At 43.8% G+C, this 22107-nt stretch overlaps 1 protein-coding gene across 1 annotated transcript in view; it reads left to right on the forward strand.

Moving 5' to 3' along the window:
- galnt11 (UDP-N-acetyl-alpha-D-galactosamine:polypeptide N-acetylgalactosaminyltransferase 11 (GalNAc-T11)) overlaps positions 1 to 22107 on the forward strand; it is a 36256-nt gene that overhangs the window by 3548 nt on the left and 10601 nt on the right. Inside the window, exons 3-7 of the mRNA XM_058394222.1 lie at positions 1167 to 1290; positions 3234 to 3400; positions 4596 to 4721; positions 4872 to 5112; positions 5898 to 6015. Coding sequence (XP_058250205.1) covers positions 1167 to 1290; positions 3234 to 3400; positions 4596 to 4721; positions 4872 to 5112; positions 5898 to 6015 — 776 coding nt within the window. The remainder of the gene's footprint in view (positions 1 to 1166; positions 1291 to 3233; positions 3401 to 4595; positions 4722 to 4871; positions 5113 to 5897; positions 6016 to 22107) is intronic.

The raw sequence follows: 22107 nt of genomic DNA on the forward strand, positions 1-22107 counted from the left end.
CACTGACCTCTACTAACACTCACTACACACTTTACACAACAACATGGAAATATATTTATATCACGTTATAAGGCATCATGCACACTGTTACACTCATGACACTTATGTAAAGTCATTACAGTTTAGAGCAGTGTTTATAGAGCGTTTATAAGAACATAAAGCCATACTGTATTTAGTGTTTATAACAATCTTCAGAGTGAGTGAATTGTACAGAGAACAGGTTCTGAGTGAAGTTGTGTAGTTTGTGCAGAAGTTTATAAGTTCTAATCGGTTCCAGAGAATCTCATAAACATTGTAGTGTCTTTTATACCGTTTTCTAGTATATGAAGGTTGTAAAGTTTTTGTAGTATGTAATAAATTTTTGTATATTAAGTTTCATAGTTTGTTATAAGGTTGTAAAGTTTTGTAGCTTGTTGTAAAATTTTTGTAGGTTGCTGTAAAGTTTTTTTGTAGATTGTTGTAAAGCTTTGTAGCTTGTAAGTAAAGTTTTGTGCAGAATGTTGTAAATTATACTGTAATGTAAATTTTTGTTGTATGTTGTAATAGGTTCCAGAGTATCTCAAAGATTCTAGTGTCTTGTATCTCGTTTTTTAGTATATAAAAAGCTTTTGTTGTATTAGTAAATTATTGTATATAAACATGTTGTAAAGATTTGTAGCTTGAAATATTGTAAAATTTTGTAGCTTGTAAGGTTGTAACGTTTTTTATAGCTTGTTGGTTGTAAAGTTAAAATTTTGTAGCTTGTAAGGTTGTAACATTTTTTATAGCTTGTTGTTGGTTGTAAAGTTAAAATTTTGTAGCTTGTAACTTTTTGTAGTTTGTTGTAAAGGTTTGTAGCTTGTTAGTAAAGTTTTATAAAGTTTTGAAAGTTTGTCAAAGCTTTGTAGAATGATGTAAAGGTCTGTAGTGTTGTGTTGTAGTATCGTTTGAGGTTTGATGTTCAATTTTTGTTTAATCTGCCACGTGTAGTATGTTTCAAAGTTGTGCTCTATTTTGTAAATTATTGCTATAAAGTTTTGTTATTTTGAGATGCCATGGAACAGTTCATTATTAAAGAATTCCTTAAAGAATTTTTTTTATTTACTGCCCGATGTGTATGTGTTAAACACACACACACACAAAATGTTTAGTTGTGTATGTATGTGATGTGTGGCGTCTGTCTGCAGGAATGATTTATAATGAGAAGGATCAGGAAGTGAGGGATACAGGTTACCACAGACACGCCTTCAACGTCCTCATCAGCAACCGGATCGGATATCACCGTGACCTGCCCGATACCAGGAATGAAAAGTAGGTGTGTGTGTGTAACTGTATCTGTGTCTCTGGGTCTGTCTGTCTGCCTGTCTGTGTCTGTGTCCAACTGTCTGTCTCTGCGTCTGTCTGTTTGTCTGTCTCTGTGTCTCTCTCTGCATCTGTCTGTCTCTGTGTCTGTATGAGTCTCTCTCTGCATCTGTGTGTCTGTCTCTGCGTCTGTCTCTGACTGTGTGTGTGTGTGTGTGTGTGTGTGTGTGTACCATTCCTGATAATCATTACTGGACAGTTGTGTGATCTGCTTGAGTAAATCCTGCTGACTGAAACATGTTGAGGTGTTAAAAAGTGTTGAAAAGTTAATGTGATGTTGTGTACATTTTGTGAATATTAGTTATATGTAAAAGTTTTTGTCCAGCATCAATCATGTCCATTGATTGTAGAAAAGTAACGTCAAATAAACGAGAGTAATGCTCGGGGGAAACGGTGCGAATGAATAGTGTGTAGAAAATAATAAGGATTCGCAATTGTATCATGGTGTATCAAATCTCAGAATCATTGCTGTCGCTAGATATCGAATTATTGTTGTTGTTATTGTTGTTTATTATTATTATTATTATTATTATTATTTTGTACATTTTTACCAAAAAGCCTTGCATTAAGAAGCAATATATAACCGCCCTCAATCATTAGCCAATCACAGGCATCTGAGAGCCTTAGCAATAACTACATCTTATTTGTTACACGTTTTTATTATTATTAATGTATTGCTAGCCGTTTTTAAACCTGTGTTTCTGTTCTGTCAGTAAGGTATAAAGTTTGTATTGTGAAATGTGTCTTTGGAGATCATTTACAGCTGTTTCCTGAAACTCCATCACTAATGTTATTCTACAGGAGATGTGGTGTAATGTGTATAATATACACCTGTTACATGTATACAGAGTTATCAATAACTGTGTAATAACTGAGCTCATAAACACTGTACATTATTAACCATTACATCACACTGTAGTGAATAATTAAACAGTTTATCAGGCTGAGTTGCCCTGACTGGATAAGGCTCTATTGTTGTTTTTCTGTCATATTCACCTTATCTGTCTGTGCGTCTGTCTCTGTCCCTGCGTCCGTCTGTCTCTGCGTCTGTCTGTGTCTGTGCATCCATCCGTCTGTCTCTGCGTCTCTGTCTGTGCGTCCGTCTGTCTGTGCGTCCGTCTGTCTGTGCGTCCGTCTGTCTGTGCGTCCGTCTGTCTGTGCATGTCTTTGTGTGTTTGTCTGTCAGTCTGTCCATCTCTGTGTGTCCGTCCGTCTCTGTGCATGTGTCTCTGTGCGTCCGTCTGTCTGTGCGTCCGTCTGTCTGTGCATGTCTTTGTGTGTTTGTCTGTCAGTCTGTCCGTCTCTGTGTGTCCGTCCGTCTGTCTGTGCATGTGTCTCTGTGCATCCGTCTGTCTGTGCATATGTCTGTGCATGTGTCTGTGTCCATCTCTGTGTTTGTCTGTCTGTTTATTTATTCATTTAATGATGCATTTAATGATGCATGTAGCCCATCTTCTGTCTGTTTATTTTCACATATTACAGATTTTTACTGCTTTGATCATCTTAAAACATTTAAACTGTTAAACTGAGCTAATAATCAGTTCTATGGTTAAAATAGTAAAAATCAATCTGAAAAAGTAAAGATTCTGATCAAATCCGCTGATGATTGCTCAGCCTGTAGCAGTGTATTCTTCCACTACTACTTATTGTTATTATTATTATTATTATTATTAATCTAATACTAAATCTTTTAATGAACTGAGATGTGAATGTGATTTTTAAATCCCTATTGAAACATCCGTCATATCTCAGTGCCAGCAGCAGCAGTCAGACATGCTAACGAGGATAACCGTGAGGAAAGCCGACAGGGATCAGTGCTCTGTGTGTGATGATACGAGTCCCTGCGCTCGTTTATTCATTAGTAATGATGTCCTGGTGTTTTACCCCCTCAGGTGTAAAGCGAAGACGTATCCGTTAGATTTGCAGGCGGCCAGCGTGGTGATCTGCTTCTTTAACGAGGCGTTCTCGGCCCTGCTCAGGACGGTGCACAGCGTCCTGGACCGAACGCCCAGTTACCTCCTGCACGAGATCATCCTGGTGGACGACAGCAGTGAGCTAGGCAAGCATCTCCACCTCCACTCTACACACATGTCCAATACAGTGACACTAAACCACATGCAGTAGAAATGCCATAGAAATTAGAGAAAGTGTAGAAGTGAGTGTAATAGTGTAGGTTTGTTTCTGTGCCCTTGTTCACCTAATGCCAGTCTTATTAGGACACTGCCGGGCAATTTGGTGTTTAATACAGAAAAGTAAAGTCCAAGCTAAACATCTGATCAAAATAAATCAGGTGAGTTATGTTTTTAAATTGATGATTTGTTTATTTATTTATTTTAATAGGATCAATAGCATGAATTGGATGGATAGAGCAATGGGTAGATACACCATACTGCCAAAAGTTTTGGGACACCCCTCCAAATCATTGAATTCAGGTGTTGTTTTTCAGGGGTTGGGCTCGGCCCCTTATTTCCACTGAAAGGAACTCTTAATGCTTCAGCTTCATACCAAGACATTTTGGACAATTTCATGCTCTTTGTGGGAACAGTTTGGGGATGACCCCTTCCTGTTCCAACATGACTGCACACCAGTGACCAAAGCAAGGTCCATAAAGACATGGATGAGTGAGTTTGGTGTGGAGGAACTTGACTGGCCTGCACAGAGTCCTGACCTCAACCCCATAGAACACCTTTGGGATGAATTAGAACGGAGACTGTGAGCCAGACCTTCTCGTCCAACATCAGTGCCTTTCACTGGAACCACAGGGGCCAAACCCAACCCCTGACAAACAACATCTGAATTCAATGATTTGGAAGGGTGTCCCAAATCTTTTGGCAATATAGTCTAGATGGAGTAGATTAGATGGATGGATGGGTAGGATAGGTGGATGGATAAATGGAAGGATAAATAGATGGATGGAAGAATAAATAGATGGATAAAAGGATAAATAGATGGATGGATGGATGGATGGATAAATAAATGCATTATTGGGTTGGCTGGATAGATGGATAAATAAATGAATTAATTGGATGGATGGATGGATGGATGGAAGGATAAATAGATGGATAAATGGGATGGGTGGATGGAAGGATTGATAAATGGGATGGATGGATGATGGTGCTGGTAGTAAAGTGACTGTTGGTTAAAGCCCTGCTGAAATCCAAGCACAGTTCATTAACTGTGTGTGTGTGTGTGTGTGTGTGTGTGTGTGTGTGTGTGTGTGTGTGTGTGTGCGCGCGCGTGCGTGTGTGTTGTAGATGACCTGAAGCAGGATCTGGATGTGTACATACACACTCACCTGCCAGACAAAGTGAAGTTGGTGCGCAATAAGAGGAGAGAAGGACTGATCAGAGGAAGGATGATCGGAGCCTCACATGCTACAGGTGTGTGTGTGTGTGTGTAGGTACACAACCTTTTGCTATCTGTATACATGTGTCTCTCCACTTTCATTTATTTGTCATTTATGTCTAAATGACATACCTCCCTCTCTCTCTCTCTCTCTCTCTCTCTCTCCCTCCCTCTCCACGGTTCAGGTAAGGTCTTGGTGTTCCTGGACAGTCACTGTGAGGTGAACGAGGCGTGGCTGCAGCCGTTGCTGAGCCCGATTAAAGAGAACCGGCGGATGGTGGTGTGTCCAGTTATCGACATCATAAGCGCCGACACGCTGCTCTACAGCCCCTCCCCCATCGTCAGAGGGGGCTTTAACTGGGGGCTGCACTTTAAATGGGACCCCGTTCCTGTATCAGAGCTCAACAACCCCAGCGGCGCCATCAGGTACCAGTGCCGACCGCACAGCCGATGACCTGAACCGATCCAGTGACCTCACGTAGATGGGATTAGTGCAGCGTTCTCACACCATGTAGATGTACAAAAAAATAGGAACAGCACCAGCTATAAAAAGCACTGTTACCATTAACCTCTTTCTCAACAGAGTAAATGAAGACATGACATGTGACCGGAGTCATGTGGTCAATCTTCAGTTCCCTGTTTACAGAGTGGCATGTAATCACACCACGTCAGAAATGAACAAAGTTAAACCTCTTATCCTGTGTGTATACACACACACACACACACAAACGTTAATGAACAGCACACATTTGTTTGTTAAATCTGAGAAAGAAAATCGACATCACTCGTGTGAGTTAGCTGCCAGAACACAAACTCCAGGCGTTAGTTTTCTCACTTCCTCTGTGGAGCGTGCCGAGATTGAGCGTTATGTAATTCAGGCTGGAGAATCAGCGCTCAGGACCTACTGCAGCAAATCTGTAGCAGCTCCATATCTCTGTAGTGATCACTGAAGCCTCGGAGCTCAGGCCTCTGTGTCGTGCTGCTGGCTTATCTCTGTTTTGTCTGTGTGAGAGAGTGAAAGAGAGAGAGAGAGTGAAAGAGAGAGAGAGTGTGTGTGTGTGTGAGAGGGAGAGAGAGAGTGAGTGTGTGTGTTACTGTGTGCAAGTAAGAGAGCGAGTGTGTGCGCAAGAGTGTGTGTGAGATTGTGTGTGTGTGTGAGCAGAGCAGTGTTTATTCAGACTGTGTGTCGATCCTGGACTCCGCCTCCTCAGGTCTCCTACGATGGCCGGGGGTCTGTTTGCCATGGACCGAGAATACTTCAACGAGCTCGGACAGTACGACAGCGGCATGGACATCTGGGGCGGAGAAAACCTGGAGATCTCATTCAGAGTAAAGATCTCTCTCTCACACACACACACAGCTGCCAGACCATGTTTTCAGCTCAGTTTGGACTGGCCGAGTGGGCGAGGGTTTAATCAAACCATCCACACACACACACACACACACACAGCGAGATTCTGCTTGGCGATGGATTTTTGAGCTGCAGTGTAAATTCCCTCTCAGAGGAAGAGGAGGAGTGTTCATAGCAATGATTTAACCTGCAGAGTTTAAGAGAGTTAGGCTGAGTGTTGAGGGGATTTTGCTCTCTCTCTGTTTTAACAGGAAATATTAGTGAGTGTGTGTGTGTGTGTGTGAGAGGGAGAGAGAGAGTGTGTGCACGCAGGAGTGTGTATGTTTGAGTGTGTGCGCGAGCATGTCTGTGAGTGTGTACGTGTGTGAGAGAACGAGCAAGCATATGTGGGCACGTGTGTGTGTGAGAGTGAGTTTACTAGTATACGAGTGTGTCTGAGTGAGTATACTAGTATACGAGTGTGTGTGTGTCTGAGTGAGTATACTAGTATACGAGTGTGTGTGTGTGTCTGAGTGAGTACACTAGTATACGAGTGTGTGTGTGTGTCTGAGTGAGTACACTAGTATACGAGTGTGTGTGTGTGTCTGAGTGAGTGCACTAGTATACGAGTGTGTGTGTGTGTGTCTGAGTGAGTACACTAGTATACGAGTGTGTGTGTGTGTCTGAGTGAGTGCACTAGTATACGAGTGTGTGTGTGTGTGTCTGAGTGAGTACACTAGTATACGAGTGTGTGTGTGTGTCTGAGTGAGTGCACTAGTATACGAGTGTGTGTGTGTGTGTCTGAGTGAGTACACTAGTATACGAGTGTGTGTGTGTGTCTGAGTGAGTATACTAGTATACGAGTGTGTGTGAGAGAGTATACTAGTATACGAGTGTGTGTGTGTCTGAGTGAGTATACTAGTATACGAGTGTGTGTGTGTGTGTCTGAGTGAGTATACTAGTATACGAGTGTGTGTGTGTGTCTGAGTGAGTATACTAGTATACGAGTGTGTGTGTGTGAGAGAGTATACTAGTATACGAGTGTGTGTGTGTGTCTGAGTGAGTATACTAGTATACGAGTGTGTGTGTGTCTGAGTGAGTATACTAGTATACGAGTGTGTGTGTGTGAGAGAGTATACTAGTATACGAGTGTGTGTGTGTCTGAGTGAGTATACTAGTATACGAGTGTGTGTGTGTCTGAGTGAGTATACTAGTATACGAGTGTGTGTGTGTGTCTGAGTGAGTACACTAGTATACGAGTGTGTGTGTGTGTCTGAGTGAGTACACTAGTATACGAGTGTGTGTGTGTGTCTGAGTGAGTGCACTAGTATACGAGTGTGTGTGTGTGTGTCTGAGTGAGTACACTAGTATACGAGTGTGTGTGTGTGTCTGAGTGAGTGCACTAGTATACGAGTGTGTGTGTGTGTGTCTGAGTGAGTACACTAGTATACGAGTGTGTGTGTGTGTCTGAGTGAGTATACTAGTATACGAGTGTGTGTGTGTGTCTGAGTGAGTATACTAGTATACGAGTGTGTGTGTGTCTGAGTGAGTATACTAGTATACGAGTGTGTGTGTGTGTGTGTCTGAGTGAGTATACTAGTATACGAGTGTGTGTGTGTGTCTGAGTGAGTATACTAGTATACGAGTGTGTGTGTGTGAGAGAGTATACTAGTATACGAGTGTGTGTGTGTGTCTGAGTGAGTATACTAGTATACGAGTGTGTGTGTGTCTGAGTGAGTATACTAGTATACGAGTGTGTGTGTGTGAGAGAGTATACTAGTATACGAGTGTGTGTGTGTCTGAGTGAGTATACTAGTATACGAGTGTGTGTGTCTGAGTGAGTACACTAGTATACGAGTGTGTGTGTGTGTCTGAGTGAGTACACTAGTATACGAGTGTGTGTGTGTGTGTGTGTCTGAGTGAGTGCACTAGTATACGAGTGTGTGTGTGTGTGTCTGAGTGAGTACACTAGTATACGAGTGTGTGTGTGTGTCTGAGTGAGTGCACTAGTATACGAGTGTGTGTGTGTGTGTCTGAGTGAGTACACTAGTATACGAGTGTGTGTGTGTGTCTGAGTGAGTGCACTAGTATACGAGTGTGTGTGTGTGTGTCTGAGTGAGTACACTAGTATACGAGTGTGTGTGTGTGTGTCTGAGTGAGTACACTAGTATACGAGTGTGTGTGTCTGAGTGAGTACACTAGTATACGAGTGTGTGTGTCTGAGTGAGTACACTAGTATACGAGTGTGTGTGTGTGTCTGAGTGAGTGCACTAGTATACGAGTGTGTGTGTGTGTGTCTGAGTGAGTATACTAGTATACGAGTGTGTGTGAGAGAGTATACTAGTATACGAGTGTGTGTGTGTGTCTGAGTGAGTACACTAGTATACGAGTGTGTGTGTGTGTGTGTCTGAGTACACTAGTATACGAGTGTGTGTGTGTGAGTGAGTACACTAGTATACGAGTGTGTGTGTGTGTCTGAGTACACTAGTATACGAGTGTGTGTGTGTGTCTGAGTGAGTATACTAGTATACGAGTGTGTGTGTGTGAGTGAGTACACTAGTATACGAGTGTGTGTGTGTGTCTGAGTGAGTACACTAGTATACGAGTGTGTGTGTGTGTCTGAGTGAGTATACTAGTATACGAGTGTGTGTGTGTGTGTCTGAGTGAGTACACTAGTATACGAGTGTGTGTGTGTCTGAGTGAGTACACTAGTATACGAGTGTGTGTGTGTGTGTGTCTGAGTACACTAGTATACGAGTGTGTGTGTGTGTCTGAGTGAGTATACTAGTATACGAGTGTGTGTGTGTCTGAGTGAGTATACTAGTATACGAGTGTGTGTGTGTCTGAGTGAGTACACTAGTATACGAGTGTGTGTGTGTGTGTGAGAGAGTATACTAGTATACGTGTGTGTGTGTGTGTCTGAGTGAGTATACTAGTATACGTGTGTGTGTGTCTGAGTGAGTGCACTAGTATACGAGTGTGTGTGTGTGTGTGTCTGAGTGAGTACACTAGTATACGAGTGTGTGTGTGTCTGAGTGAGTATACTAGTATACGAGTGTGTGTGAGTGAGTATACTAGTATACGAGTGTGTGTGTGTCTGAGTGAGTATACTAGTATACGAGTGTGTGTGTGTGTGTGTGTGAGAGAGTATACTAGTATACGTGTGTGTGTGTGTGTCTGAGTGAGTATACTAGTATACGTGTGTGTGTGTCTGAGTGAGTGCACTAGTATACGAGTGTGTGTGTGTGTGTGTGTGTCTGAGTGAGTACACTAGTATACGAGTGTGTGTGTGTCTGAGTGAGTATACTAGTATACGAGTGTGTGTGAGTGAGTATACTAGTATACGAGTGTGTGTGTGTCTGAGTGAGTATACTAGTATACGAGTGTGTGTGAGTGAGTATACTAGTATACGAGTGTGTGTGTGTCTGAGTGAGTACACTAGTATACGAGTGTGTGTGTCTGAGTGAGTACACTAGTATACGAGTGTGTGTGTGTGTCTGAGTGAGTACACTAGTATACGAGTGTGTGTGTGTGTCTGAGTGAGTACACTAGTATACGAGTGTGTGTGTGTCTGAGTGAGTACACTAGTATACGAGTGTGTGTGTGTGTGTCTGAGTGAGTGCACTAGTATACGAGTGTGTGTGTGTGTCTGAGTGAGTGCACTAGTATACGAGTGTGTGTGTGTGTGTGTCTGAGTGAGTGCACTAGTATACGAGTGTGTGTGTCTGAGTGAGTGCACTAGTATACGAGTGTGTGTGTGTGTGTGTGTGTGTGTGTGTGTGTCTGAGTGAGTACACTAGTATACGAGTGTGTGTGTGTGTCTGAGTGAGTGCACTAGTATACGAGTGTGTGTGTGTGTGTCTGAGTGAGTGCACTAGTATACGAGTGTGTGTGTCTGAGTGAGTACACTAGTATACGAGTGTGTGTGTGTGTCTGAGTGAGTACACTAGTATACGAGTGTGTGTGTGTGTGTGAGTATACTAGTATACGAGTGTGTGTGTGTCTGAGTGAGTATACTAGTATACGAGTGTGTGTGAGTGAGTACACTAGTATACGAGTGTGTGTGTGTGTCTGAGTGAGTGCACTAGTATACGAGTGTGTGTGTGTCTGAGTGAGTACACTAGTATACGAGTGTGTGTGTGAGTGAGTATACTAGTATACGAGTGTGTGTGTGTCTGAGTGAGTGCACTAGTATACGAGTGTGTGTGTGTGTGTCTGAGTGAGTGCACTAGTATACGAGTGTGTGTCTGAGTGAGTACACTAGTATACGAGTGTGTGTGTGTGTCTGAGTGAGTACACTAGTATACGAGTGTGTGTGTGTCTGAGTGAGTACACTAGTATACGAGTGTGTGTGTGTGTCTGAGTGAGTACACTAGTATACGAGTGTGTGTGTGTGTGTCTGAGTGAGTATACTAGTATACGAGTGTGTGTGTGTCTGAGTGAGTGCACTAGTATACGAGTGTGTGTGTGTGTGTCTGAGTGAGTGCACTAGTATACGAGTGTGTGTCTGAGTGAGTACACTAGTATACGAGTGTGTGTGTGTGTCTGAGTGAGTACACTAGTATACGAGTGTGTGTGTGTCTGAGTGAGTGCACTAGTATACGAGTGTGTGTGTGTGTGTCTGAGTGAGTGCACTAGTATATGAGTGTGTGTCTGAGTGAGTACACTAGTATACGAGTGTGTGTGTGTGTCTGAGTGAGTACACTAGTATACGAGTGTGTGTGTGTCTGAGTGAGTACACTAGTATACGAGTGTGTGTGTGTGTGTGTGTCTGAGTGAGTACACTAGTATACGAGTGTGTGTGTGTGTCTGAGTGAGTATACTAGTATACGAGTGTGTCTGAGTGAGTATACTAGTATACGAGTGTGTGTGAGAGAGTATACTAGTATACGAGTGTGTGTGTGTCTGAGTGAGTACACTAGTATACGAGTGTGTGTGTGTGTCTGAGTGAGTGCACTAGTATACGAGTGTGTGTGTGTGTCTGAGTGAGTGCACTAGTATACGAGTGTGTGTGTCTGAGTGAGTACACTAGTATACGAGTGTGTGTGTGTGTCTGAGTGAGTATACTAGTATACGAGTGTGTGTGTGTGTGTCTGAGTGAGTACACTAGTATACGAGTGTGTGTGTGTGTCTGAGTGAGTGCACTAGTATGAGTGTGTGTGTCTGAGTACACTAGTATACGAGTGTGTGTGTGTGTCTCTGAGTGAGTATACTAGTATACGAGTGTGTGTGAGTACACTAGTATACGAGTGTGTGTGTGTGTGTGTGTGTCTGAGTGAGTACACTAGTATACGAGTGTGTGTGAGTGAGTACGCTAGTATACGAGTGTGTGTGTGTGTGTCTGAGTGAGTACACTAGTATACGAGTGTGTGTGTGTGTCTGAGTGAGTACACTAGTATACGAGTGTGTGTGTGTGTGTCTGAGTGAGTATACTAGTATACGAGTGTGTGTGTGTCTGAGTGAGTATACTAGTATACGAGTGTGTGTGTGTCTGAGTGAGTACACTAGTATACGAGTGTGTGTGTGTGTGTGTCTGAGTGAGTATACTAGTATACGAGTGTGTGTGTGTGTGTGTCTGAGTGAGTATACTAGTATACGAGTGTGTGTGTGTCTGAGTGAGTATACTAGTATACGAGTGTGTGTGTGTGTGTGTGTGTGTCTGAGTGAGTGCACTAGTATACGAGTGTGTGTGTCTGAGTGAGTACACTAGTATACGAGTGTGTGTGTGTGTCTGAGTGAGTACACTAGTATACGAGTGTGTGTGTCTGAGTGAGTACACTAGTATACGAGTGTGTGTGTGTGTCTGAGTGAGTACACTAGTATACGAGTGTGTGTGTGTGTGTCTGAGTGAGTATACTAGTATACGAGTGTGTGTGTGTGTCTGAGTGAGTATACTAGTATACGAGTGTGTGTGTGTGTCTGAGTGAGTACACTAGTATACGAGTGTGTGTGTCTGAGTGAGTACACTAGTATACGAGTGTGTGTGTGTGTCTGAGTGAGTACACTAGTATACGAGTGTGTGTGTGTGTGTGTGTGTGTCTGAGTGAGTGCACTAGTATACGAGTGTGTGTGTGTGTGTGTCTGAGTGAGTATACTAGTATACGAGTGTGTGTGTGTGTGTGTGTCTGAGTGAGTACACTAGTATACGAGTGTGTGTGTGTGTGTCTGAGTGAGTACACTAGTATACGAGTGTGTGTGTGTGTGTGTCTGAGTGAGTACACTAGTATACGAGTGTGTGTGTGTGTCTGAGTGAGTGCACTAGTATACGAGTGTGTGTGTGTGTCTGAGTGAGTGCACTAGTATATGAGTGTGTGTCTGAGTGAGTACACTAGTATACGAGTGTGTGTGTGTGTCTGAGTGAGTACACTAGTATACGAGTGTGTGTGTGTCTGAGTGAGTACACTAGTATACGAGTGTGTGTGTGTGTGTGTGTGTCTGAGTGAGTACACTAGTATACGAGTGTGTGTGTGTGTCTGAGTGAGTACACTAGTATACGAGTGTGTGTGTCTGAGTGAGTATACTAGTATACGAGTGTGTGTGTGTGTCTGAGTGAGTGCACTAGTATACGAGTGTGTGTGTGTGTGTCTGAGTGAGTATACTAGTATACGAGTGTGTGTGTGTGTCTGAGTGAGTGCACTAGTATACGAGTGTGTGTGTCTGAGTGAGTACACTAGTATACGAGTGTGTGTGTGTGTCTGAGTGAGTACACTAGTATACGAGTGTGTGTGTGTGTGTGTGTCTGAGTGAGTGCACTAGTATACGAGTGTGTGTGTGTGTGTCTGAGTGAGTGCACTAGTATACGAGTGTGTGTGTGTGTGTGTGTGTGTGTGTCTGAGTGAGTGCACTAGTATACGAGTGTGTGTGTGTGTGTGTGTCTGAGTGAGTACACTAGTATACGAGTGTGTGTGTGTCTGAGTGAGTACACTAGTATACGAGTGTGTGTGTGTGTGTGTGTCTGAGTGAGTATACTAGTATACGAGTGTGTGTGTCTGAGTGAGTATACTAGTATACGAGTGTGTGTCTGAGTGAGTATACTAGTATACGAGTGTGTGTGTCTGAGTGAGTATACTAGTATACGAGTGTGTGTGTCTGAGTGAGTATACTAGTATACGAGTGTGTGTGTGTGTCTGAGTGAGTGCACTAGTATACGAGTGTGTGTGTGTGTGTCTGAGTGAGTATACTAGTATACGAGTGTGTGTGTGTGTCTGAGTGAGTGCACTAGTATACGAGTGTGTGTGTGTGTCTGAGTGAGTGCACTAGTATACGAGTGTGTGTGTGTGTCTGAGTGAGTGCACTAGTATACGAGTGTGTGTGTCTGAGTGAGTGCACTAGTATACGAGTGTGTGTGTGTGTGTGTGTGTGTGTGTCTGAGTGAGTATACTAGTATACGAGTGTGTGTGTGTGTGTCTGAGTGAGTGCACTAGTATACGAGTGTGTGTGTGTGTGTGTGTCTGAGTGAGTGCACTAGTATACGAGTGTGTGTGTCTGAGTGAGTATACTAGTATACGAGTGTGTGTGTGTGTGTGTCTGAGTGAGTATACTAGTATACGAGTGTGTGTGTGTGTCTGAGTGAGTGCACTAGTATACGAGTGTGTGTGTCTGAGTGAGTACACTAGTATACGAGTGTGTGTGTCTGAGTGAGTACACTAGTATACGAGTGTGTGTGTCTGAGTGAGTACACTAGTATACGAGTGTGTGTGTGTGTGTGTGTGTCTGAGTGAGTGCACTAGTATACGAGTGTGTGTGTGTGTGTGTGTCTGAGTGAGTGCACTAGTATACGAGTGTGTGTGTGTGTCTGAGTGAGTATACTAGTATACGAGTGTGTGTGTGTGTGTCTGAGTGAGTACACTAGTATACGAGTGTGTGTGTGTGTGTGTCTGAGTGAGTACACTAGTATACGAGTGTGTGTGTGTGTGTGTCTGAGTGAGTACACTAGTATACGAGTGTGTGTGTGTGTCTGAGTGAGTACACTAGTATACGAGTGTGTGTGTGTCTGAGTGAGTATACTAGTATACGAGTGTGTGTGTGTGTGTCTGAGTGAGTACACTAGTATACGAGTGTGTGTGTGTGTGTCTGAGTGAGTACACTAGTATACGAGTGTGTGTGTGTGTGTCTGAGTGAGTACACTAGTATACGAGTGTGTGTGTGTGTCTGAGTGAGTATACTAGTATACGAGTGTGTGTGTGTGTGTGTGTCTGAGTGAGTACACTAGTATACGAGTGTGTGTGTGTGTGTCTGAGTGAGTACACTAGTATACGAGTGTGTGTGTGTGTGTGTCTGAGTGAGTACACTAGTATACGAGTGTGTGTGTGTGTGTCTGAGTGAGTACACTAGTATACGAGTGTGTGTGTGTGTGTGTGTGTCTGAGTGAGTGCACTAGTATACGAGTGTGTGTGTGTGTGTGTCTGAGTGAGTGCACTAGTATACGAGTGTGTGTGTGTGTCTGAGTGAGTATACTAGTATACGAGTGTGTGTGTGTGTGTCTGAGTGAGTACACTAGTATACGAGTGTGTGTGTGTGTGTGTGTCTGAGTGAGTACACTAGTATACGAGTGTGTGTGTGTCTGAGTGAGTACACTAGTATACGAGTGTGTGTGTGTCTGAGTGAGTATACTAGTATACGAGTGTGTGTGTGTGTGTCTGAGTGAGTACACTAGTATACGAGTGTGTGTGTGTGTGTGAGAGAGTATACTAGTATACGAGTGTGTGTGTGTGTGTGTCTGAGTGAGTACACTAGTATACGAGTGTGTGTTTTCTGAGTGAGTATACTAGTATACGAGTGTGTGTGTGTGTGTGTGTGTCTGAGTGAGTACACTAGTATACGAGTGTGTGTGTGTGTGTCTGAGTGAGTACACTAGTATACGAGTGTGTGTGTGTGTGTGTCTGAGTGAGTACACTAGTATACGAGTGTGTGTGTGTGTGTCTGAGTGAGTATACTAGTATACGAGTGTGTGTGTGTGTGTGTGTCTGAGTGAGTACACTAGTATACGAGTGTGTGTGTGTGTGTCTGAGTGAGTACACTAGTATACGAGTGTGTGTGTGTGTCTGAGTGAGTATACTAGTATACGAGTGTGTGTGTGTGTCTGAGTGAGTACACTAGTATACGAGTGTGTGTGTGTGTGTGTGTCTGAGTGAGTGCACTAGTATACGAGTGTGTGTGTCTGAGTGAGTATACTAGTATACGAGTGTGTGTGTCTGAGTGAGTATACTAGTATACGAGTGTGTGTGTCTGAGTGAGTATACTAGTATACGAGTGTGTGTGTCTGAGTGAGTACACTAGTATACGAGTGTGTGTGTGTGTCTGAGTGAGTACACTAGTATACGAGTGTGTGTGTGTGTCTGAGTGAGTACACTAGTATACGAGTGTGTGTGTGTGTGTGTGTCTGAGTGAGTGCACTAGTATACGAGTGTGTGTGTGTGTGTGTGTGTGTCTGAGTGAGTGCACTAGTATACGAGTGTGTGTGTGTGTCTGAGTGAGTGCACTAGTATACGAGTGTGTGTGTGTGTGTCTGAGTGAGTGCACTAGTATACGAGTGTGTGTGTGTGTGTCTGAGTGAGTGCACTAGTATACGAGTGTGTGTGTGTGTCTGAGTGAGTGCACTAGTATACGAGTGTGTGTGTGTGTGTCTGAGTGAGTGCACTAGTATACGAGTGTGTGTGTGTGTGTCTGAGTGAGTGCACTAGTATACGAGTGTGTGTGTGTCTGAGTGAGTACACTAGTATACGAGTGTGTGTGTGTGTGTGTCTGAGTGAGTATACTAGTATACGAGTGTGTGTGTGTGTGTCTGAGTGAGTATACTAGTATACGAGTGTGTGTGTGTCTGAGTGAGTATACTAGTATACGAGTGTGTGTGTGTCTGAGTGAGTACACTAGTATACGAGTGTGTGTGTGTATGTGTCTGAGTGAGTGCACTAGTATACGAGTGTGTGTGTGTGTGTGTGTCTGAGTGAGTGCACTAGTATACGAGTGTGTGTGTGTGTGTCTGAGTGAGTACACTAGTATACGAGTGTGTGTGTGTGTCTGAGTGAGTACACTAGTATACAAGTGTGTGTGTCTGAGTGAGTGCACTAGTATACGAGTGTGTATGTGTGTCTGAGTGAGTATACTAGTATACGAGTGTGTGTGTCTGAGTGAGTACACTAGTATACGAGTGTGTGTGTGTGTGTCTGAGTGAGTACACTAGTATACGAGTGTGTGTGTCTGAGTGAGTGCACTAGTATACGAGTGTGTGTGTCTGAGTGAGTATACTAGTATACGAGTGTGTGTGTCTGAGTGAGTACACTAGTATACGAGTGTGTGTGTCTGAGTGAGTACACTAGTATACGAGTGTGTGTGTCTGAGTGAGTACACTAGTATACGAGTGTGTGTGTCTGAGTGAGTACACTAGTATACGAGTGTGTGTGTCTGAGTGAGTATACTAGTATACGAGTGTGTGTGTCTGAGTGAGTACACTAGTATACGAGTGTGTGTGTGTGTGTCTGAGTCAGTGCACTAGTATACGAGTGTGTGTGTGTGTCTGAGTGAGTACACTAGTATACGAGTGTGTGTGTGTGTGTGTGTCTGAGTGAGTACACTAGTATACGAGTGTGTGTGTGTGTGTGTCTGAGTGAGTACACTAGTATACGAGTGTGTGTGTGTGTGTGTCTGAGTGAGTGCACTAGTATACGAGTGTGTGTGTCTGAGTGAGTGCACTAGTATACGAGTGTGTGTGTGTGTCTGAGTGAGTGCACTAGTATACGAGTGTGTGTGTGTGTGTCTGAGTGAGTGCACTAGTATACGAGTGTGTGTGTGTGTGTCTGAGTGAGTGCACTAGTATACGAGTGTGTGTGTGTGTGTCTGAGTGAGTGCACTAGTATACGAGTGTGTGTGTGTGTGTCTGAGTGAGTGCACTAGTATACGTGTGTGTGTGTGTCTGAGTGAGTACACTAGTATACGAGTGTGTGTGTGTGTGTGTGTCTGAGTGAGTACACTAGTATACGAGTGTGTGTGTGTGTCTGAGTGAGTACACTAGTATACGAGTGTGTGTGTGTGTGTGTCTGAGTGAGTACACTAGTATACGAGTGTGTGTGTGTGTGTGTCTGAGTGAGTGCACTAGTATACGAGTGTGTGTGTCTGAGTGAGTGCACTAGTATACGAGTGTGTGTGTGTGTCTGAGTGAGTGCACTAGTATACGAGTGTGTGTGTGTGTGTCTGAGTGAGTGCACTAGTATACGAGTGTGTGTGTGTGTGTCTGAGTGAGTGCACTAGTATACGAGTGTGTGTGTGTGTGTCTGAGTGAGTGCACTAGTATACGAGTGTGTGTGTGTGTGTCTGAGTGAGTGCACTAGTATACGAGTGTGTGTGTGTCTGAGTGAGTACACTAGTATACGAGTGTGTGTGTGTGTCTGAGTGAGTGCACTAGTATACGAGTGTGTGTGTGTCTGAGTGAGTGCACTAGTATACGAGTGTGTGTGTGTCTGAGTGAGTACACTAGTATACGAGTGTGTGTGTGTGTCTGAGTGAGTATACTAGTATACGAGTGTGTGTGTGTCTGAGTGAGTACACTAGTATACGAGTGTGTGTGTGTGTGTGTCTGAGTGAGTGCACTAGTATACGAGTGTGTGTGTCTGAGTGAGTACACTAGTATACGAGTGTGTGTGTGTGTGTGTCTGAGTGAGTACACTAGTATACGAGTGTGTGTGTCTGAGTGAGTACACTAGTATACAAGTGTGTGTGTGTGTGTCTGAGTGAGTACACTAGTATACGAGTGTGTGTGTGTGTCTGAGTGAGTGCACTAGTATACGAGTGTGTATGTGTGTCTGAGTGAGTATACTAGTATACGAGTGTGTGTGTCTGAGTGAGTACACTAGTATACGAGTGTGTGTCTGAGTGAGTACACTAGTATACGAGTGTGTGTGTGTGTCTGAGTGAGTGCACTAGTATACGAGTGTGTGTGTCTGAGTGAGTATACTAGTATACGAGTGTGTGTGTCTGAGTGAGTACACTAGTATACGAGTGTGTGTGTGTGTGTCTGAGTGAGTACACTAGTATACGAGTGTGTGTGTCTGAGTGAGTGCACTAGTATACGAGTGTGTGTGTGTGTGTCTGAGTGAGTACACTAGTATACGAGTGTGTGTGTGTGTGTGTGTGTGTGTGTGTGTGTGTCTGAGTGAGTACACTAGTATACGAGTGTGTGTGTGTGTGTCTGAGTGAGTACACTAGTATACGAGTGTGTGTGTGTGTCTGAGTGAGTACACTAGTATACGAGTGTGTGTGTGTGTCTGAGTGAGTACACTAGTATACGAGTGTGTGTGTCTGAGTGAGTGCACTAGTATACGAGTGTGTGTGTCTGAGTGAGTGCACTAGTATACGAGTGTGTGTGTGTGTGTCTGAGTGAGTATACTAGTATACGAGTGTGTGTGTCTGAGTGAGTGCACTAGTATACGAGTGTGTGTGTCTGAGTGAGTGCACTAGTATACGAGTGTGTGTGTGTGTGTCTGAGTGAGTGCACTAGTATACGAGTGTGTGTGTGTGTCTGAGTGAGTACACTAGTATACGAGTGTGTGTGTGTGTGTCTGAGTGAGTGCACTAGTATACGAGTGTGTATGTGTGTCTGAGTGAGTATACTAGTATACGAGTGTGTGTGTCTGAGTGAGTACACTAGTATACGAGTGTGTGTGTGTGTGTCTGAGTGAGTACACTAGTATACGAGTGTGTGTGTGTGTCTGAGTGAGTGCACTAGTATACGAGTGTGTGTGTCTGAGTGAGTATACTAGTATACGAGTGTGTGTGTCTGAGTGAGTACACTAGTATACGAGTGTGTGTGTGTGTGTGTGTCTGAGTGAGTACACTAGTATACGAGTGTGTGTGTGTGTCTGAGTGAGTACACTAGTATACGAGTGTGTGTGTCTGAGTGAGTGCACTAGTATACGAGTGTGTGTGTGTGTGTCTGAGTGAGTACACTAGTATACGAGTGTGTGTGAGTGAGTACACTAGTATACGAGTGTGTGTGTGTGTGTGTGTCTGAGTGAGTGCACTAGTATACGAGTGTGTGTGTGTCTGAGTACACTAGTATACGAGTGTGTGTGTGTGTCTGAGTGAGTGCACTAGTATACGAGTGTGTGTGTGTCTGAGTGAGTATACTAGTATACGAGTGTGTGTGTGTCTGAGTGAGTATACTAGTATACGAGTGTGTGTGTGTCTGAGTGAGTATACTAGTATACGAGTGTGTGTGTCTGAGTGAGTATACTAGTATACGAGTGTGTGTGAGTGTCTGAGTGAGTACACTAGTATACGAGTGTGTGTGTGTGTCTGAGTGAGTACACTAGTATACGAGTGTGTGTGTGTCTGAGTGAGTACACTAGTATACGAGTGTGTGTGTGTCTGAGTGAGTATACTAGTATACGAGTGTGTGTGTGTGTGTCTGAGTGAGTACACTAGTATACGAGTGTGTGTGTGTGTGTGTGTGTGTCTGAGTGAGTGCACTAGTATACGAGTGTGTGTGTGTGTCTGAGTGAGTATACTAGTATACGAGTGTGTGTGTGTCTGAGTGAGTACACTAGTATACGAGTGTGTGTGTGTGTGTGTCTGAGTGAGTGCACTAGTATACGAGTGTGTGTGTGTGTCTGAGTGAGTACACTAGTATACGAGTGTGTGTGTCTGAGTGAGTACACTAGTATACAAGTGTGTGTGTGTGTGTCTGAGTGAGTACACTAGTATACGAGTGTGTGTGTGTGTCTGAGTGAGTGCACTAGTATACGAGTGTGTATGTGTGTCTGAGTGAGTATACTAGTATACGAGTGTGTGTGTCTGAGTGAGTACACTAGTATACGAGTGTGTGTGTGTGTGTCTGAGTGAGTACACTAGTATACGAGTGTGTGTGTGTGTCTGAGTGAGTGCACTAGTATACGAGTGTGTGTGTCTGAGTGAGTATACTAGTATACGAGTGTGTGTGTCTGAGTGAGTACACTAGTATACGAGTGTGTGTGTGTGTGTCTGAGTGAGTACACTAGTATACGAGTGTGTGTGTCTGAGTGAGTGCACTAGTATACGAGTGTGTGTGTGTGTGTCTGAGTGAGTACACTAGTATACGAGTGTGTGTGTGTGTGTGTGTGTGTGTGTGTCTGAGTGAGTACACTAGTATACGAGTGTGTGTGTCTGAGTGAGTGCACTAGTATACGAGTGTGTGTGTGTGTGTCTGAGTGAGTACACTAGTATACGAGTGTGTGTTTGTGTCTGAGTGAGTACACTAGTATACGAGTGTGTGTGTGTGTGTGTGTGTCTGAGTGAGTACACTAGTATACGAGTGTGTGTGTCTGAGTGAGTACACTAGTATACAAGTGTGTGTGTGTGTGTCTGAGTGAGTACACTAGTATACGAGTGTGTGTGTGTGTGTCTGAGTGAGTGCACTAGTATACGAGTGTGTGTGTGTGTGTGTGTCTGAGTGAGTACACTAGTATACGAGTGTGTGTGTGTCTGAGTGAGTACACTAGTATACGAGTGTGTGTGTGTGTGTGTGTGTCTCTGAGTGAGTGCACTAGTATACGAGTGTGTGTGTGTGTCTGAGTGAGTGCACTAGTATACGAGTGTGTGTGTGTCTGAGTGAGTACACTAGTATACGAGTGTGTGTGTGTGTGTGTGTGTCTGAGTGAGTACACTAGTATACGAGTGTGTGTGTGTGTGTGTCTGAGTGAGTGCAGTAGTATACGAGTGTGTGTGTGTGTCTGAGTGAGTGCACTAGTATACGAGTGTGTGTGTGTGTGTCTGAGTGAGTGCACTAGTATACGAGTGTGTGTGTGTGTGTCTGAGTGAGTGCACTAGTATACGAGTGTGTGTGTGTGTGTCTGAGTGAGTGCACTAGTATACGAGTGTGTGTGTGTGTGTCTGAGTGAGTGCACTAGTATACGAGTGTGTGTGTGTGTGTCTGAGTGAGTGCACTAGTATACGAGTGTGTGTGTGTCTGAGTGAGTACACTAGTATACGAGTGTGTGTGTGTGTCTGAGTGAGTACACTAGTATACGAGTGTGTGTGTGTGTCTGAGTGAGTATACTAGTATACGAGTGTGTGTGTGTCTGAGTGAGTACACTAGTATACGAGTGTGTGTGTGTGTGTGTGTCTGAGTGAGTGCACTAGTATACGAGTGTGTGTGTGTGTGTGTGTCTGAGTGAGTGCACTAGTATACGAGTGTGTGTGTGTGTCTGAGTGAGTACACTAGTATACGAGTGTGTGTGTCTGAGTGAGTACACTAGTATACAAGTGTGTGTGTGTGTGTCTGAGTGAGTATACTAGTATACGAGTGTGTGTGTGTGTGTGTCTGAGTGAGTGCACTAGTATACGAGTGTGTGTGTGTGTGTGTGTCTGAGTGAGTGCACTAGTATACGAGTGTGTATGTGTGTCTGAGTGAGTATACTAGTATACGAGTGTGTGTGTGTGAGTGAGTATACTAGTATACGAGTGTGTGTGTGTGAGTGAGTATACTAGTATACGAGTGTGTGTCTGAGTGAGTGCACTAGTATACGAGTGTGTATGTGTGTCTGAGTGAGTATACTAGTATACGAGTGTGTGTGTCTGAGTGAGTACACTAGTATACGAGTGTGTGTGTGTGTGTCTGAGTGAGTACACTAGTATACGAGTGTGTGTGTGTGTGTGTCTGAGTGAGTGCACTAGTATACGAGTGTGTGTGTCTGAGTGAGTATACTAGTATACGAGTGTGTGTCTGAGTGAGTACACTAGTATACGAGTGTGTGTGTGTGTGTCTGAGTGAGTATACTAGTATACGAGTGTGTGTGTCTGAGTGAGTACACTAGTATACGAGTGTGTGTGTGTGTGTCTGAGTGAGTACACTAGTATACGAGTGTGTGTGTCTGAGTGAGTGCACTAGTATACGAGTGTGTGTGTGTGTGTGTCTGAGTGAGTACACTAGTATACGAGTGTGTGTGTGTGTGTCTGAGTGAGTACACTAGTATACGAGTGTGTGTGTGTGTGTCTGAGTGAGTACACTAGTATACGAGTGTGTGTGTGTGTGTCTGAGTGAGTACACTAGTATACGAGTGTGTGTGTGTGTCTGAGTGAGTACACTAGTATACGAGTGTGTGTGTGTGTGTCTGAGTGAG

Source organism: Hemibagrus wyckioides, linkage group LG01, assembly GCF_019097595.1.
Source record: "Hemibagrus wyckioides isolate EC202008001 linkage group LG01, SWU_Hwy_1.0, whole genome shotgun sequence".
Taxonomy (NCBI): domain Eukaryota; kingdom Metazoa; phylum Chordata; class Actinopteri; order Siluriformes; family Bagridae; genus Hemibagrus; species Hemibagrus wyckioides.